The sequence below is a fragment of the Anas platyrhynchos genome, chromosome 14 (assembly GCF_047663525.1).
Source record: "Anas platyrhynchos isolate ZD024472 breed Pekin duck chromosome 14, IASCAAS_PekinDuck_T2T, whole genome shotgun sequence".
Taxonomy (NCBI): domain Eukaryota; kingdom Metazoa; phylum Chordata; class Aves; order Anseriformes; family Anatidae; genus Anas; species Anas platyrhynchos.
Window position 1 is genome coordinate 15,843,523 of NC_092600.1, and position 20,214 is coordinate 15,863,736.

The window sequence follows — 20,214 nt, forward strand, 5'->3', positions numbered from 1 at the left end:
AGCCACCTGGAGATTCCTAGCCATTTTGAAGCTGTGTAAGGTCATAGGGGCTTTGGAGACAACTGCAGTGTGATTCGTACACCACTATTATTTCTTCAAGAATGTCAGATGCAGCACTGCAGATTTGAGAGTGTGGGGTATGCTTGTGCAAGTACAGACCACCAGACTTGGGGAATCAATCATAAGCTTTAGCCTAGTATTTTATGAATGATCTCTAAGTTGTAGCTAAAGTGCACCTAGAAACTAACTTATTGATATTGTTGAACTATTCTGTTTTCTATATAAGCGGACAGGAAATGAGTAAAAAATGCACAGCATATAAAAGTACACATAATTAGGACAGAATCTGTCCTTATCAGACCTTCAGGATTTGTTTTGAAAGTTGGTAAGATGCCATAGCTGGAGTCATTTCTCTCCTTTTATTTAAAACATACTGTAGGTCAGTTACAGTGCTGTCCTTCATGTTCCCATCAATCACTCAGGTGGAGGGATGTCTCAACAGGTCTGTGTCATTACGCATAACAGCAACGTGAATTGGCTTTGAGAGGATTTTTTAAGAGTTTGTTTCCTGTGAAACAAAACATCTTTCTGGTCTGTTCTTAACATGATCAGATGCGAACAAAGGGGTACAGGTACAGTTCACATGGATGGCAAAGAGCAGTAGTTGTGCCCCACACTTCATAAGGAGTCTGTGTCATGCATTTTTTAGTGGCAGCCCCTATGCAAAGCCTGTTTAAGATACTCCTTATAATTGAGCTGATTTCTTCTACTGGATGTTGTGAAGAAACATCTCAATTTGAATACACAGATTTTCTGAAAAGGATATTGCTCCATCAAAGAAGCTACATGTCAACCATAGCCTTACTCAGTAGCTTGATTCTTAATAAGCCAGATTAGTCATCTATTTTCTAATTCTCCTAATTATATTTTGTGAAGAGACTGGGTAGCCAGGAAAAACATACATCCCTTTCGTTTGGCTAATTCATAGTCCTCTTTCCATCAGGTAAGAAGGATTTAGTGACCGTATAGGGAAATATCAATGGATAGGATTGCAGCAGTTAGTAGTACTAATGCACTGGCTCTGTGTGTGTGGCAGGTTAGAAAAACTCTTCATTAAGCATTACTTAAGCTGCTATTAATTTAAGGAAGAAGAGTATTGATCAAATACCCATTTTCCATTGTGTATAAAGAACAAGAATTTTTACTGTTATTTAATTTGTCAACATTTACTTGGTCTCATCATATTCCTTGTCTGTTCAAGTGTTAAAGGAGAACAACAGGTAGAGGAATGTAGCTAGAAATTGTATTGCTTCCTAGGCTTAAGGAAAGAGTTCAAAGCTTTAAGCTTTGCACTGGAAAGCCATTGGCCAAATTCACCATATAAGACCTTTTATTTTACTTTAAAAAAAAAAAATTCATCTCTGCAATTCTTTTTTTTTTTTTTTTTTTTTTTTCTGAAATAAAAAGTGCTGAGATAGCCAACTTAATTGCCTTTTCATGGTTAGCCCAAGTTGAGAGGATAGTTTTTTAAAGGGACATTTGAATAATTGCCCTCTGGTTTTTCTTCACCTCAGTTTATGACTCAGTGACAGAGGTGTGTCAAGGAAATTTGTAGAGAAGCTACTCTAACAGTTCTGCTCTGGCTAGAAGAGCTCCAGTGTGATTCCAGAGACAGAGGAATTAGCCCTTGTTTCCTCTTGACTAGTGTTCTTGGTGCCTCCTCGATTTATATTATGCTGATGTGTAGCTTTGGTCTATGACATACACACTTTGAGGTTGACTGCAAATTGGAACTTAAGGAGGATTCAAATTATATTTACATTCTAGGTATATGTTCATGATTGTTCTTTTGTCACTTAAGCTCTGTCAGTTGTGCATGTCTATATGTGTCCAGTTGCATATCACAATCTCTTGTGGTTTTTTAGTAAAATTCCAAAGGGGTGTACACACAGATTTGATGATGGCATATTAGGGTTGCCCCAGTGATTATGTGTGGTAATGGTATTTAATTTTATTTAAACTGTGTCTTGTACTCTCCTTGGATTTTAGTAGGAATCTTAAATATCTGTGTTCAAGACTTAGAGTTCAGCTAATTCCTAAAAGATTTCCACAGGGAAGATGTATCATTTGAATAAGACAACTACATTGTATTCACAAATATGAAATCAGATTTTATTGGAGTATGAGGGTCTTTTCATGAAAAGACAGTATTTCAGTATTTTGGCTAGCTTTATTTCCTGGCATAGGTGAAGTTTGTTCTTCTTTCTTTTTCTATTTATTTTTTTTCAGAGAAAGGAAACTGAAATCATGTATCTCTAATCCTGAAAAGGATATCTGACAATTCATTCTGTTTTTTGTTGTTGTTGTTTTTTGTTTGTTTTTTTTTTTTAGGATTTAATTTGTCAGTAAATATTCCTCCTAAGCTGAATCTTATTGTATGTTGTATCAGCCCAGGATTTAATACATGTTAATGCAAAACAGAATTGAATTCTTGATACAGAAATTTAAAGGTCAGAGAGCCATAATGCTAAGTTATGCCTCGTTTTTCTAGAATTTAAATTGCTCAGATTACTGTGTTGTTTTTTAAAAGGTTAACATGTCTGCATATGCCTTTAAAAAAATCAACTTTAATAATTAGCTGCAAAATCCTGTATACATAGTACTATTTTCATAGCCAAAAAATAAATCTATCTTTGTTTAATGCTTTTTACAGTGCAATAAAGAGGTTGATGTGGATTACTGAAAGTAGATCCAACCCCACCCAGATGTAATTTACTGGGTTCTTCAGTGGCTTTTGCTGAATGCCCTGAACTCTCTTTTGCTGTCAGTGACTTCTTACCATAGCACCTCACTTGCTTTTGCAAGTTTAAAAGCATGACTTGAAAGCAAAAGTCACATTGCACTGCCTTCCAGCTTGAAGAACTGCATTGCTAGTGTTTTGCACTGGGACCACCTCCAGCTGTTAATCAGTGAAATAAAAACTCCAGAGCTTGAGGACTAATATGACAGCAGGAGTGTGGAGGTGTCTTCTGGCCATGGGAGACAGGTTCAAGCATCAAATCCCCTCAGTACCCAACTCAGTAGGAGCAAGGAGATGCACTCAGTTGCAGAGGTGGGATACTGACCTGCAGGGAGAGGCTGCAGCTCCTTGGTATCAGCCCCAGCCCTTTCCCTGGAAATCAGTGAGACCAGCTGTCCCAACTGGGGGCCCCGAAGCTGTTTCTGCAGAAGAAGAATTGGCTCCAAGCTCACATTCAAAATAAAAAGGTTAAGTGCCATATTTCATGCACTGCTGCAGAAAAAGGGCACTGACCTCTTTTATTCTGTTAAAGAACAAGAACAATAAAAAAATACTTACCTCAAAACCTGGAAGGGACATCTGACAGTTCACTCTGTATTTCTTGCCAAAGTTACAAAGTGAATATAAAATGTAGTCTTATAACAGGAAATGTCAGAGTGTCTTGGCAATAGCTAGTACTGCCAACCCCACCTTTAGTATATAATTAACTTTGGAGGCTTAATTTGTCTGTAGGTATTTCTCTTACATTAAATCTTACTGTACAACATGCCAGCCCAGGATTTAATACACTCTACATGCAAAATAAAACTGAATCATGATAAAGTTTGCAGACAAGAAGTCCATTTAATAAAAATAAACTTAAGTTTTTTTGGAGAGGTAAAAGTAATTTCTGGCTGTAGAAACAGCTGTTACCTGCTGTTCTTTCCCCTAAGCATAAATTTTACCATGGCAATTGAGGTCACAGTCATCTGTCACTTTTTATACAGAAACAGACTGTATTTTGTGGAATTGAAATTGTGGAGAGTGTTGTGATATGTGGCATTTGGGCTTATCACATGCCTCCTTTTTTTCAGTGATACCATCAATCTGCTCTGCTGCATGAAATGTACGAATGTCACTGAGTATAATTCTGTGTCTGTCTGTAGTATTTAAGACTTTCAGTGCCATCCTGCTCCTGAGAACAACTCACTCTGTAAAAGACAGCCAGACTGTTGGTAAGAGCTGTAAAATATTCTCAGCAAACATCCTTCCTCCACAAGAATGGGATTTTCCTCCCAAAATACACTTAAAGACTCCACACGCACCACCAACAGTCTAAAATATTCTTGGGAAAACCCCACTCAGAACAGCCTGTTTGTATGTTAAAACAATAAAATGCAAGTTGAGACCAAGCAGAGTCTTTGCAGTTGGACTGCACTCTGGTGGTTGTGCTCGTGGTAGTTCAGCAGCGTGTGCTGGTAATTCAGTGATGAATACCACGATGAAATGTTGAAACTGACCCAGCAGGTACAGCAGCACGAATGGTTCTGTTAAGACTGAATAGAATCCAGCTTGTTCTGTGTTGAAGTTAGAAGATCAACAGAAATAATATTATCATAAACTTTAGCCATAAGGTAAATAAAATCTGACTGAAAAGTGAGCTGTGTGAACAATCTCACCTTGAGAGCTTCCTAAATCTGTTCATTTCCTATTCACAGCCACACATAAAGTAAACCCAGGCTTTATGAACATTTCTTTTGACCTCTTACCCAAAATACAAGTCTGGAAATAGGATTAAAATTTATCACCGTGGTAGATCAGGGTCCTTCTGGAAACAATAGCCCTCTTGAGTGACCAGGTTGACTATAGGTTCCTATCTGGGTCGCGCCAGAGGCCATAGGTCTCTTGGTAAATACTCAAGGTTCATTTTCTTTTCCACTGTCTTCCAGTATTTCAAGAACACTTCCTGATAGAAAATTAACACTGTGAGAGGATGAGGCATTTCTGTAATTGGAGTTTGCTATAAACTCTGTCAGAAGTTTTCTGATAGAAAAAAATGTTTCTTGCCAAGTGCTATGGTCATCATATATGAAAGATTATTTTCGTGCTGGGAAGGATAGACTAAAGCTCTCTGAGTTGGAAAGCAGGCAAAGTTTTACCAATTTGTTTTTTAAGGTTTTGATCAACTGTTGACTGTTTCTTCCTGGTAATTCTAGACCAAAACGTATGTAATTTCTCACGTCTGTTATTCTAGAGGGTCAGACATTCAGGATGATGCATCGTCTGAGTGAATAAGTGCTGACATCTAACAATTTTTTTGTTGCATTCTGATAAGGAAAACTTTAATTTAGGAAGACAAATTAAGAAATCTGGATTGGCAGAACATCTGCTTTGACAGTACTCCAAGTGGGATTGCAGGACAGTATTTTCCTTACCTATTTGTTATTGTAAAGCTCGTCTTTTCGCTGCCTTGCAACTTTGATTTTGTCATAGCATTTAATCTTGGATTTTCAAGTCTCTTGCACGGGAAAGGTACATATAATTGGCTTTTTCTGCAACTGCTAGGATATTTTTTGATAATTTTATGCTGTTGAAATGATTGGGCATTGTTAACTCAAATGGGTGAAGTTGCCTATCTACAGAAGTTCTTTGGCAGCAAAGAAAAGTCAGATGGTTTGGATTGTTTAAAGGTGCCAGTTCCTTGTCAAATTATGGCCAGCCTTCCTCTCCAATATTTGCTTTTTTGCCTGGAGTATCCAATCATCCATTAAAATTGCACCCGTTTTTAGTAAATGTGACTAAATATCTTTTAGACAGTAAAAACTAATAAAACTTTAACAACAAATATAGGTCAGTCTCTAATCTGTGAATTGAAAGTCAAAATCTTTGTATTATACTAACTCACCCTCCCTTCCTGCCACAAACGTTTACTTATTTATTCATTTATTTTTGTACAAATAAGCATCATGGGGTAATCTTTTCCAAGAAAGGGCTTATTGGGAGCAATTACTTATGCCAGCATTCAAAAGAGATGCTGAGGTATAAACATTTCCATTAGAGAAATAGCTGAGCACCCCAATTAAATGCATATGTCAGCATATCTGTCCTTGACTTGCTTTAACTCACATAAACTCTTCATGTGAACGTTAGACAAAGTACAAAACCCCTGGAAAGCAAAACCTGTGAGTATTTCTATATACTTTTATATCATTTTTGGCTGATCGCTGCCATACTGCTATTCTTTCTGATCACAGAGAGCACAAGAGGTGATGGACCACATGCTGTAGGACCCAATGTCTGACAGTTGTTCAGCAGACATAAACCAGCATACTCATATCCCACATGAAGCATATCTCCAAGACTCAACATTTTTTTTATTAAGTGATGACTGCTGCAAAGAGCAAGACCCACATTATTTGTGTCTGAGGCCAGGCTGTCCTGTTGCCATGTCTTCCGTCAGCTTTTATCCCAACAAGATTGCCTGTTCTTATGAGCAGTGTAGCCCAGGTGCTAATCTGATACTTTGTCATTTGTTTTATATCACCTGGACTTGGGTTTTGAAACTATTACTCATACTGTGTGTGTAGTGGGATCATTTCTGGAATGAGATGCTATTCAGTATGAGTAATAGTGTTGGAATTTGGCATCTTCTTGGGAACAAGAGAGTATCTTTTACTTTCTCTTTTTTATTGTAGACATTAAAACAATAAATAGTTTTTCCTGTCAAAGGCCTACACAAATAGGATTACATACTGTAATCTCTACAGGGCTTCATAAGGACATGCTTGAAGGACTGATGCCCAAGGTCTTACAGTGCTTAAGGCCTTTTATATAAGTGTTTTAAATAATTAAAAACCATTTATTTTTATGCATCTCTAAGGTCATTTTATCATTCAGAAGTTTTCTATTCACTGGGTTTTTCACAAATATGAAATATTCAGAAGATTCACTTTGCATTTCATCAGAACTTCATTTAACTTTCTAGATTGAAGTTCTCCAAAGTTGATCTATAAGCAAACATCTTGAGACTGTATAGGCAGAGTAAATATTTGGAAAATAATGTTGTATATTGCAGTAGATGTGAACTGAGAATTAAGTAATAGGCATTTCATTTTGAATGATGGTGTTAAATTTAAATGCCTGGGAGTTCATGATTGTACATATAAAAAATTTTTATCAGATACATGCAGTCACACAGTTATTTATCTTACAGAAGCATTGGGTTTAAAAAGAGTAAAGGTCCTGGTACACTAAATGAATGGGCTCCATATTTAAATATGTGGTGGTAGCTGTTTTAATGGTAGCTGATTTAATTGCAGAGCACCCAGTCTCAGCAGTCTCCAAAAGTTCAAGAACATAAATCAGATGTTAGAAAACCATTTATAAGGGTCAGAGACCCTTATAAGCAACAATGAGATGAGGTATGAGAGCTGGTAAATCTGTGGATTTAAATACTCTTGATTATCTGTTCTGTGTTGGTTTTTTGTTTGGTTGTTTGTCTGGTTTTTTTGTGAGCAGAGTGAGAAGGTTAGGTGTACTTCTGAACTTCTGTATTCTCTCCTTGCTGACTGCGTGTTTTCCTAGATAACCACTGAGATGCATATAACCTACCTCCCTTCTGTCCTTCCTTCCATCATCCTTCCAGTGTGATGATGTATGTTTTGAATAAAACACGAATGCTTTTCTTATTGTTTCTGGTTGTCTTCTTCCAGAAATCTGAGCAACAATAAGATCAAGGAGATTCGAGAAGGCACATTTGATGGAGCTTCAGGAGTGCAGGAACTGATTCTTACAGAGAATCAACTGGAATCAGTACATGGACGTATGTTTAGAGGCCTTACAGGGCTGAAGACATTGTAAGTGCAAAGATCTGTCTTTCTCTATTCCTCTGTAACTGGAGTGGTCATGCTCAAGTTCAGCAGCACTTGTTAAAATCTGTTACTAGACAGCAAACTCTAAAGCAATGCCTTGTTTCAGTGTTATGAAACCTTCGGTAAATTTCTGGTCTTGGGTAGGATGTGAGATTTGTCTTCTACTTCTGTAGAAGAAGACTGATTTTCAAAAGTTTCAGGAGCAACTTGATGGTGAAACTGTCATCAGTCAAATTTGGTCATTTTTGGGCATACTTCTATTATTTCCTATGGAATCAAGGTGTTTAGGAACATATTTGCTATCTATTAGTCCATTCTCCCACCCCTGTCCTCTACCTAAATTGAAATCGTTGGTCTGCTCAAACCAAACCTCAGAGGAGGAAAGAAACATAAAAGATTTTAATATCGTACATATCATACGAAATCACTAGCTAGCAAAAGAAGGCTCAAGTTATTGTTACCACCAAATGCAGATGTAGCTAAGCAACTTTAAGGCAGGCATAATCATAATGTTATAGTCCTGCTGGTAGAAGGTAGCTGGCCATTCACTCTGTACCAGATGAATCAGCCCATGAGCACATGCATGACTTTGGACTAGCTACAGTCTTGATTGCCATAGAAATTACCTGCGGATATAGTATTAATGTGGTTGTGGTTGGGGAGAGCATGTACAAGACATTGAACATAAACGCATAAGAAATTGTTTTGGTATTACTTAGTTGCTCTTAGAACAACTTTGTAATTTACTTCTTAGAACTAACACTTGTACATAAACTCACAGCAAGTAGCACTAATTTATTTTCAAGTTAAAAAATGTATTGAAAGAAGGATCACAGAGAGGATTTCAAGATAGCATCTAATCTATTCCTTTTCCCCATCCTGAAAAACAGTCAGGTTTCTGATGACAGCAGAGACTCAAGCCAGATGATGTGTATGATGTGTACGTGAAGAATTTCCACTTTTACAGTCTCCCTGCTGTAGAAAGAAAGCACTTGACTAGGTGGCTGCTGTCAGTAAATAGACTACAGGAATCAATATGGAATTTAAAATCTGCAATTTATTCATTAGAAGCAAATGCTTCTTATGTTGCACAAAATCATCACACAATCCTTTCAGCCCTTACTCAAATACAAAAAGAAAAAAAAATTCCAGGCTTCACTTGGAGGCCTTTGCCCTGTAATGACAAATAGGGAACTTTTCTCTTGCTATTCCTTAGCATTATTTTTCTGTGGTTACAGCCATCTGTTCTTTAATGTATGCGTTTTACTCAGGGAATTTAAAATACTGTCCATAGATACTAAATTAATTTTCATAATGTAAAGCAGCCTGTGGCAGTGCTCCTAAGCAGTATTCAGCATTTTTTTAATAAAAAGATACTTAACATTCAAGCTATCCTGCTGACCTGACCTAAATTTCTCCCTAGCTGATAAAGCAGTCTAAATATACACAGCATGAAATGATGTTCTGTAAGTATAAGTTTCCCTTCAGGAAGGGCACACAGTGCATAGTATGCTGTGGTATAAAACCAAAGGTTTTGGCTTGAAGGACATATGCATTAATTGACTTTGAGCACCGAAATTGTGGCCTTTTATAAAGAGGTCACGCTGGACAGTCATTCTTAAAAGACTTTGTTTTCTAAAAGGCAGTAAATCACCATGGAATTGATGTATTGACATCCCAGTTCAGTCATCCCACCTTGCAGAACGACTGCCCGATACGTACAGAATTGAGAAAATGCTTCTGTATATGAATTTTCAAGAGTGACCTGAGCTGCATTATTTCTTTTATTTACTCTTACGTTTTAGAGTTCATGGTTTTGACCTGGCTTTCAAGCAGCTTTGTACTCCACATGTAAGGCATGTGCCTCTCTGCCTCCTGACTCTTTTCTGACATAGTTTCACCCTAGTTGCAACACCAAAACCATTGCAACTGTAGTGGCTGTGGTGGTAACTCTGTGTAGAGACCAGTAATGCTAAAGCAGCATAATGTCCAGGTCTTAAATGCTGAGCGTTTGTGATTGCACAGTTAATCTCTCTTTGGTGTTTTTTTAAGTATGTAAATGCCCAACTGTTGGATACAAATAGATTTAAATCCAGACTTCTAAGGGAGTCTGAATTGTCCTTGTTCACTGCATGAATTTGATACCAAAGAATGAACGCTCCTTAATTGAGAGGATCAATTCACTGGAACAGCAGCATGAGCTGCTTATAGTGTCTGGATTTCTGGTAGTATGCTTTAATTACGGAACAATTTTTCACCTAAGTAGAAATATTACAACTGTGTGGTTATGTTTACAGATCCAGATGTTGATTGGCATGAAGTGTAACATACTCATAAGCCTCTTTTTGCTGTGCAGAGATACAAAACACTGCAGTCTTTCAAATTAATTAGGTTGTATCATCGAGTGCATTGTTACCATAACAACTCAGAGAGATGTATCTTCCAAAACACAGCATTGATTCATCTAGTACAAACACTGAGCAAAGAACAATTTATAGATTGGTTACTGCTTTCTGTCTTGTCAATTAATTATTATAATGAGATTTGAGAGCTTGCTTTAGGTCTGGAAATCTTTCCTAAGCTACTCCTTGATTTCTGCTAAGGGCACTGTTTCCTTCTGTATTTCTGCAATGTGGATTACAAAAAACATCCATGATAGAAGCAGAAATAATGCAGTTAGTATTATTGTCACATAACCTCTGACAGTCTTTCTCAGTTGGTCTCTGAAATACATATTGACTTGCTCTCAGATACTTACTAAATGGAGAGACTTGAGTGTTTATTTCAAGTTTGCCACTAGTTGTAATTTAGATTGCATACTAATTTCAGATATGGAGTTCCCATCAGCCTCTAATGCTGTGTGGAAGAAACGCATTTTAAATTCACAAGACAATGTTCATATGAGTTTAGCCCTCTTTTAGCTGTGTTGTACTTCAGCAATCAATAAAAATAGAGCACAGTACTTGCAAAAACATCTGTTGATGCCCTAGAAACAGGGCCTCCTGACCTGAAATTATATTCCCTCCCAGTATTTCCTAATTTCTTGTTTTAATCTTCACAGGATGCTGAGGAGCAACTCTATCAGCTGTATAAACAATGACACCTTTGCTGGACTGAGCTCAGTGAGACTTCTTTCTCTGTATGACAATCATATCAGCACCATCACGCCTGGAGCCTTCAGCACATTAGTCTCTTTGTCTACAATGTAAGTTATCTTCTTACAATAAGAACATATTGTGATTCCATGCTTTCTTTTTGAGGAGACAGTGTTTGAGTTTCAAAATCAAAATGCTTACTTATTCATATTTGGAAAACCTCATTTAGAGAAAGAAAACCCTATCCTACTGAAGTCACAGGTTGTCTTTGAAAGATTCAGGGCATGATTCAGAAAAACGTTTGAACTGCTTCAGCTAGAGTAGCTGAAAAAGCTCAGATGTTGCCAGCCTCAGGCAGGATGACTGCATGTTTTGCTATGTTATAGCCTAGTGCAGTACACAGAAGGGGTTCAAGGAAAACAACCTCTACAGATTCAGAATTGCATTAATTTCACTAGAGTCTAGTTTTGTAAGGACAGCATTCTTGGATTTCAGTTAAATTAGTTAGATATCAGAAAAAAATCTAGTAGCTAATGCTTAGATTTTCAGATGAACTTAAGAGGGTAAAACATTCCAGTCCTACTGAACAGGAATTTAAAAATTCCAGTCTAAGCTTTTCTGGTAATTCTCTTATATTCCTGTGTACTTCTTTGAAGTAGTTCCTTTCCTTTTCAAGTATTTTTACATACCTTTTGTGAGGTGTCCATTTTAATAAAATACAGACTGATAAATATGGAGAGAAAGTCCGCTCTTTGTTTCCAGCTGTGAATATGGACCCTGATGTTGCTGTTAGTGTAAGTTGTCTGATTAATTCCCTTCACACTGCCCTGAAAATACACTTTAATTGTCCAGCCAAAACAAACTATTGTAGCTATTGCATTTCAGGTTTTGAACCTGGACTTTTCTTCCATTACTTTCTGTAACCCCCAAAGCCCCATGAAACTGATGGACAAGAAACAAACACAACCAGATTATTTCTGTTGATCATTTTCAAGTCACAGGTCAAATCAAGTGGTACTTGCTGAAATCTTGTTCTCACTATGCTGCAAGCAGTGCCTACTTGCTTGTTGCACAATTGCTTCAGTACTTCCGTCTGCGACCAGGTGTGACTCTCTGAATCAGTCTATAAAGTCCCTGCCCTGTTTGAATGGAAACATTTTTGTCATATTTTGTTAGAAGTTGCCCAATTTTCTTCTTTTTTTTCAGCTGCAGATAAAGAATATTATAATTTAGAGGATCAGCAGTTAAAGCTGCTGCTAAGACTGCACTGCTTTGGCACGGACTTAAAACCACATGCTCTCATGGCAGGTTCCTACCTGTTTCTTGAAGAAAAATTATGTTCTTTGACACATTTTCACTTCGTACTTGATCCACAGACAGTTAAGGCAAGAGGAGGTTTGCTTTTGACTTCTTTAGACATTGCGGCCTAGACAAGCCATAGTGATATTTCACATATAAATGCAAAATGCAAATGTGTTAATTTCCTAGCAGCACTCCATTGTAGGTTGTTATATGAAATGACAACACAGCTGAAGATCCACACTATGCTTGCTTTTCCCTTTCAACCCACACTTTGTAAGTTAATCAGGGTTTGCAATGACTCACTTTTGCATCTATTACTGTGAGCCAGAAATTAATACAAAATTTAACATTTCTTTCCTTTTTTGTCTTGGCATATTTACAGCACTTAAAAAAAAAAAAATTGCTCCTTTTGTTATTGGTCATTGAGTCAGCCTCACTGGTACTATCAAAACATGGACAGCTCTGAAAATAGTGCACTAATGGTTTTCAATACACGAAGAACATCTATTTTATAAGTTATTGGTGAAAAAATATCAGTTTTTATTATGTGTTAGTAGTCAAAATTAGTGTTTAGAATGCTAATTTGAAATGTACTTTTACTTTTGCATAGATGGTATTCAATGATGTCTCTCAGTCCTCACACAGTCAGCTGGGCAGATTTGTAAGCAGAGCTGGTTTTCCATGAATTAAACATGCAGCTATTCTCATATAAACTTACCCTGATTTCCAGGATGTATTTTCAGCCTAATTTCAACAATATCCAGATGCATTTCAGCATGTTTTTCTAACAGGTCACTAGAATTCATTTAAATAGTTAATATTCCGTAGCTACTTTGCAATTTTTAACAGAGATGTTTCTAATAGGATATGAATATTTCATCCCTCAAGACTTCTATTCACCCTTGATTTTAAAAATATGTCTATGTCCTTGAGGAAGCACTTATGAATTTAATGTTAGTAAGACATCTTTGCTAAAAGCTTGATTGCTTTGTTTCTGTTTGAGTGGTTAAATCACTATCTTACATGTAGGAATTCTGATTACTAATTATGAATTTTTAAAACAATCTGCCTGTCCAATATTTCTGTTTGTGATTTGAGAGCTCCACTTGAACAGCCGGTTTCCAAGATAAAGCTTCTGAAAATTATTGTCTGTTCTAGATTTTCAACTGTTTTTTGTAGAGGATCTCTTGTCCTACATGGCACTCTAGAGACCCTCTATCTTAAAATTTTTCCAAAAGCTGCATCACAGCATTGCCATGGAAAGAGTATATATGTGGGCATGTCACCTTCATATGAAGTTAAAATAGAAAGTGGATTCTCTTCAGCTGGACCAAGAATTAAATTTACATGCCACTGAAGTGGTAGGAGGACATGTGTAAATTGTGACAAGATGAATTTTTCTTTTCTTTTTTCTTTTTTTTTTTTTTTTCCCCAGAGTTATTTAAGTTTCAGAACAACAGATTTATTTCTCTATCGCATTTATATGTAACAACTTCTCGATTAGTTCTTAGGGAAAGTATAAACCAAATGGAATCCAAGGGTTTAATATTTTTTATTGATATGTTACCCTTTGTCAGCTAATGAGGAGTAGCACATAAAGTTAAAGCAACCTCTGTAGAATGGTCATACTTATTAATTTTGATGGGAGCATTCTGCAGATTGACCATATGAATGTTTCTGAAAGTTTTTCCTTATGTTCAGAGTTGCTGGTTCTCCAGAAACCTGATTATATACACCTGCTGTTTGTTTCTAACAGTGGATTACTTCCTTGTAAGGATTTGTTTCATGGAAGTTGTTCTGCGAATATGATCTCACTCCCTTCCACCAGTGGAACAAATGACCTTTGGAGCATTGGTTTGCTAAGCTTTGGAGATTTAAATGCTTGGTTTAAACACTCTATTCATGCCAAAGTATGTCAGTATGGAAAATATACAAGGCATCCTGCATGTGCTCCCATTATGGATTAAAGAAAATGGAAAGCAATTCAGAAATGAAGTAACCGAAAGCAGAGTAATACTTTCAGCACTTTTCTGCTTCTTCTGACTGAAAGCTCCTATGTAACTTGTCCACTTACTCACCTTTGTACAACAACTTAGTCGTGCCACTGAAACCTAGTCAGCATAAAGTAGGTTGAGTATTTTTTATTACGGAACATTACACTGAGTTTACTACTCCTCCCCATTTCTCCCTTTACACCAATACAATAGGCTCAACAAGATTCACATGTAATTACACACCCAGAGCTCCTGGCTAGTGCAGTGATTAAAGTGTGCATTGACTGAAGTAAGCCTTTTTACTACATGCTGTAAATCATATTGTGGTTATGTAGTATTGACCTAGAACCTGTATAATTTAGAAATTCTTTTGGGTTTGTTTTCTTGCTGCCACACCTTAACTGTGCCAGATGTTTTCATCTTCAGCACTGTTGTGTTCTGAAGGAATTGCTTGGCTGAAAACTTTGTGATACTGACTACGTGGTTAGGTTTGTAAAAGTATGTTGCAAGTGAAGATTTCCAAGGTCTTCAGCTACTACACCTGTATTTGAAGCATGTGTTTCTTTAGGAAACTTTTTCATTTTTAAGATACCTTATGCTTTAGAGGAATTTCATTAACTTTTTTTTTTTTTCTCTACTACCATAATAATAATCCTTGGACATATTTACATATGATGTGGGAATTCCATCAGTGTTCATTTGGATACTTCATTTTCCATATGTGGGGCTCTGACAGTTCATTTTCTTCAATGGAGCAACCCTAGAGGCTATTATTCTTTCTGTATTTTTACAAAAGATAGTCAACTTTTTTTTTTTTTTTCACCAGAAATACCAGCCTCTTGTTTTCATTTGAAATTTATTCATAAAACTCTTACACACAAATAATGTATAGGAGTTTCAGTACAGGACTCCAGTAAAAAAGATTTTTCCAAGATTTTCAGCTCTACTTCGAGCTAGGTTAGAAAGATTGTTGCTTAAAACAAACATCACTTTATACTCCTCTCATTTAAAGAATCACAAGCTAATAAGGAATACAAATGGGTAATAGCTTTATTTTATATAGATATCTATGTTACAGGTGTTCAACAGAGACTGCTGTAGCATTTATGTTTTCGTGCCTTGACAAGAGAATGGATAAAGCTTTCTTTTTTTTAAAATGTTGCTAACACAAGCTACACTAAGAATCCTTTTCTCTTAGAAGGCTGTCAAGTGGTTGCTTTGGGTACCACGCACTACAGTGCTGCGGCTAGGCTGCAGCAGTATTTTAAGTGTATTCTGGGAGCTATACCAAGATTTGATGCAGACCTCGCAAAGTTCACAAGGCAGTAAAGCACATGCTTTTAACTACAGATAATACTGACCTTAGAAAGAAAGCTTGATAAGGAAAGGCTCAAGCTCACAGTGCTGCGTAGTTTATGTATGTGTGTATATATGTATGTACATGCAGAATACTGTGCTTGCTGTTTCTGTAATTCTTTAGGCAGCCCAAATCCAGGTTGCCAGAAGCTCCCACCTGGCACTGATTTGTAACACAGGCAGGTGGAAAGATGAGTGTGTTGTGGCCAGGATCAATGTGCTAAGCTAGCGTGGCTGTACACGTGCAAAGTAGTACACGTAGGTCTTTGTTAATGGCTAGCCATGCTAAGCTTTTCCATGTTATTGCCTGAAGTAATCAGACTGAAGATCACCCATACGTGTGTCAGTGTGTGACGTGAGTTTGGACCTGGGTGTCAGCTGTCACTTGGGGGGAAATACACTGAAAATAAAGCCCTATTAGCAATGCAAGTGTGTCTAAATAATAGCTATAGCAGTAAGTACTTCAGTTCATGTACATACATATGTGTACATAAATGTATTTTATAATTACAACCCTAGACTTACTATAAAACCTGCGTAGAACATGCCCGATGTGTAGAACAGAGCAGGATCTCAAAGAAACAGATGGCAGGAAAGAGCTTCAACTTGGAATCTGTCTTCTTTCTGCAGTTATTTAAGTATTTCTGTATGTTCTTATTTGATGCAATTATGTCTTGTTCCATTTCAGTAATTTGCTGGCTAACTCCTTTAATTGTAACTGCCATTTGGCCTGGCTGGGAAAATGGTTAAGAAAGAAGAGAATCGTCAGTGGAAATCCCCGATGCTTGAAGCCCTTTTTCTTAAAGGATATTCCAATTCAAGATGTGGATGCCCAGGATTTCACCTGTGATGGTAAGAAAATCCAGTTCAATTTGTCATTTATGGTAATGTTGACATCTGTATGAGAGCCTCCCTGCCTATCGAGCAGGTGATTCATGGTGAACATTTCAGTTTAGAGATAAGGAAGACAGCCATTTAGAGCTGAAGATTATTGTTCCCTATCAGGAATTTATTGTTGTCCTCATTTTCCACTTTCTGCAATTCCACCATCTGCACCTAAATATAAGAATAAATTTATGAAAGACAGATGCTCTGCATTGTATAATACTAGTATGATCCTGGCTCTTCCTCCCAATTCCTTATTCATGCAGCTAGTTAAAACTCATTGAAACCTGTGGGAATGGTCTTTGCTTGGAAGGTTTCATATTTGGGAACTGTTCCGTTTTGCCTATAAAGAAGATGAATATAGGGAAATAAAAAAATAAAAAATAAAAATAATTAGAAAATAATTAGATGCTACTGGAAATGACTCAGTCATTATTAATGCTTTGCCGGGACAACATAGGTTATAAATAATTAAATAAATAAAAATCCTTAAATTTAATTAATTTTTCAGATAGTTCTTTTCTCTGTCTTCTGATCAAGCAGATTTTAGAAAAAATAGAGAGAAGAAAAACTGATTGATGAATGCACTGCTAACTTGACTTGGAGGCTGTGGTTGCCTGTCAAGCCCAGATATGCTGGAGCTGCAGGTAGTCATACCTCTAAAGAAGGTGTGACTAAGGAAGTCATAAGAAGTTTCCTGTTTGGAGAAGAAATGAACTCTGTCCTAGTCAAGCTATGTGGCAGCAAGGCAACATGTTTTGGGCTCTGAGGTCAAGGGAACTGAGTGTAGTCTTTAAAGAATAATTGGCTTTTAGTTTGAAAATAAAAAATCTTGTTAAAGAAAATGACATTCCATACTTCAGAGCTTTCTCTATCATAGATTCAGTCAGACAGCCATGGTGAATGACAAGTATGTGGTGGCAGGATATAAAAAACAGAACATTGGGAAAAACTGAATATGCTGCAGAAACATAATTTTTCTGCAGGTTTATGAAAGGCTTTGAATTTTGCTTCTAACTGTAAAACTCGGTTGGAAAGAAAAAGGAAAAAATATTTCCTTTTTTTTTTTTTTGTAGGCCAGTCAGGTTTCTCCATCCCTTTGACTACAAATAATTCCCTACCCATATATTTATGAGTAATTTTGTTATCTTGTAGCAGGTATTTCAGTTTTATTCTTTAATCTCAATGCTCATGGGTACATCCAACACAGAGAAGGAAAAATCAGATCAGTCTCAATTAGTCCTTGTATCTTTTTGTTCTTTTTTTTTTTTTTTTTTAAGAAGGCAAAGAATGATGGCTGGCTGTGTTCTCTTGGATTGCAGCCCTGTGTGTCAGTGCTGGTCCACTCAGGCTGCTTGTACTCACAAACAGTTGCATGGTTCCTCTAGCTGTCATCTAGAGAATGTGCCACTAATTGTTTCTTTTCATATACATTGTGATACTGTACTGTGCATTTTCCTTATGTTTTGCAAAGCCTGTTGGTTTTGGGGAAAATCCATGCCTTAATGTTCTTAACTTCAAAGAGTTAGTTTGTTCCACAGAAACTCTATTGTTCTTCAATTATGAGATTTAATCTGCTGTTTATGGAACTTTGAATCCATTTTTAGAAAAAGTAGATATTTTTATGTGTGCACAGATGGATTGCCAGCAGTTGGAAGTACACTGCTCAGTTTGTTGTTTGCCTTGTTATCCTTGTCAAAAACAATGAGCTTTTTTAATTCAAATGATAAATTAAATGCCAGGCTGACATTAAAAAAAAATACAAAATTAACATCTAAAAGTTGAATTTAAAAGCAAACAAACAAACAAACAAAATCTCATAAAGCAGATTGTACATAGCGAATCTTAGAATGGTTTGGATTGGAAAGGTCCTTAAAGCTCATCTAATTCCATCCCTCTGCTGTGGGCATGGACACCTCCCACCACACCAGGTTGCCCAAAGCCCCATCCAGCCTGGCCGTGCGCACTGCCAGGCATCAACAGCTTCTCTGGGCAACCCATTCCAGTGTTCCACCACCCTCATAGTAAAGAATTTCCTCCTAACAGTTGCTCCAAAAGCTTTGAGAGCTACTATAAAATTCTGTTTACCCAGAATTCAGGGATGTCCCTCCTTGGTTCTTGTAAGAAGTTGCCTTCAAAGTGCGTCAGTCTGGGCTAAAAGCTGGTTTCCCTTCTGAATACTCCATTTCTCCTCCTCTGCAGGTAACGATGAAAGCAGCTGCTTGCTTTCTCCTCCTTGTCCTTCCCAGTGTACCTGTGTGGACTCGGTGGTACGTTGCAGCAACAAAGGTCTGCGGATAATGCCCAAAGGAATTCCCAAAGATGTGACTGAGCTGTAAGTCACATTTTACATAGCTCCTTTCATGAGAAGTTCATGACATTACATTGTGGGGAGGCTTTGTGAGTCCGTTGGGGTTTTGCCTTTGACTTCGGTGACTGACTGGTATTTTGTGCTTTCGTGCTTTCTGTATGTTTTGACCGTTGTTATTTTTAAACTTATTTGTCCCTTGACTGAATGTGTTGCAGTGCAGTGGGAACAGAGTTTATCTATCCTTGCACCCATTAGTTCTTTGTGGGGAACAAATGCATATATTGGTATCAAACGATCCTGTAGAGCTTCTGAACAGCCTGAGCTCATAATAGGCAGTTTGTAAGGATGTTGAAAATACATTCCTGACTTAGGCAGCTGTGAGCTAATTTTCCTCTAAAGAGATTGAGAAGAGGAAAAAAAAAATTGCCAGTAGTGGAAACAAACAATTAATTTTCTCCAGGCTTCATGAAATGTCTAAAATAACAGATAATTAGATTAAATGGTAAAGTAAATTCATCCTAGTTGATAACTGCCTTCCTAGTCTTCTTTTCATCTACCTCTTTTTTATGAATTTATAGTGGATTTTGGTTCTTTGCTTGGAAAGAAAATACACTGCTTGGTGGAACTGCTTGGCTTAAACAATTGGCAATAGAAATACAGAGCTTTTCCTCGTTAGATCCTTACTCAAATCTATCCCAGGTGAATTTTTCCTGAAACTTATTACAATTTCTGTATGAAAGTAGTTGGTTGAGTTAGTTGGTGTGTTCAGTGAATTTTCCAATGAATGAAAATCTGCTTCTGCTTTACCCTATTTAGTAATGAGGCAGCTGATGAATGAGATGCACATCCTTTTACTCCCTTTGAAGTGGAAGGGAGTTTGTGTTGTTTTACACAAAGCCTCATTGCTTAAATGAGGAATGGACTGAGAGGGTATGTGAGAACACAAATGAACATGGATATTTTGCATTAATGGATACATCTGTATGGACACTGGGCATATTTAATAGCGGTTTGAAGCAAAAGTCGAGTCCAAGCCTTTGTATTACTTTATATATTGCCATCAGTAATGAAGAGTCTGTAAGGTGGTTTCTGCTCTGTTCTTGTTCAGGTCCCATTGAATTCAAATATTCAAATATGACTTGCCAACAGTAAGATATCACAGATGTTACTCCTATTTCCACTGCCACACTGAGGAATTTTTATCTTTAGATTTTGCATATCGAGTTTTACTGATACTCTCCGATACACTGACGACATAGCTTTCACAAAAAGAGTGAAATTAATCTCACATTTTTGAAAACTGCTACATTTCTTAAGCTATTTCTTGGCAAATGATGCAGTAGCCTGGAACTGAGCAGTTTGAGTTCATAGGAGTTTACGTGACTGTCTTCTTCAGTAGGAGCCTCTTGGCTGTGCAAGCTTCTAGTTCAGTTTTCTGCTTTCAATCCAGAAACGTGTCAGGAGAATACTGTCAGCCATGGACTGGCTGGCTCTGAATTTTTCATGTTCTGCAAATATAACCTTGAATCTGTCCCAACTGTCTCAAAACTCAGTCCTGATCTCACTTTCCTCTCAAGCAATATAGACTAGCTCCTTATATGTATCTATACAAAACGATGAG

At 37.1% G+C, this 20,214-nt stretch overlaps 1 protein-coding gene across 6 annotated transcripts in view; it reads left to right on the plus strand.

The window, feature by feature from the left end:
• Positions 1-20,214, plus strand: part of SLIT3 (slit guidance ligand 3) — a 515,831-nt gene that overhangs the window by 393,658 nt on the left and 101,959 nt on the right. For all 6 annotated transcript variants that reach the window (XM_027468588.3, XM_027468587.3, XM_027468585.3 and 3 more), the window contains 4 exons: positions 7,492-7,635; positions 10,712-10,855; positions 16,086-16,249; positions 18,485-18,617. In XM_027468588.3, coding sequence (XP_027324389.1) covers positions 7,492-7,635; positions 10,712-10,855; positions 16,086-16,249; positions 18,485-18,617 — 585 coding nt within the window. The remainder of the gene's footprint in view (positions 1-7,491; positions 7,636-10,711; positions 10,856-16,085; positions 16,250-18,484; positions 18,618-20,214) is intronic.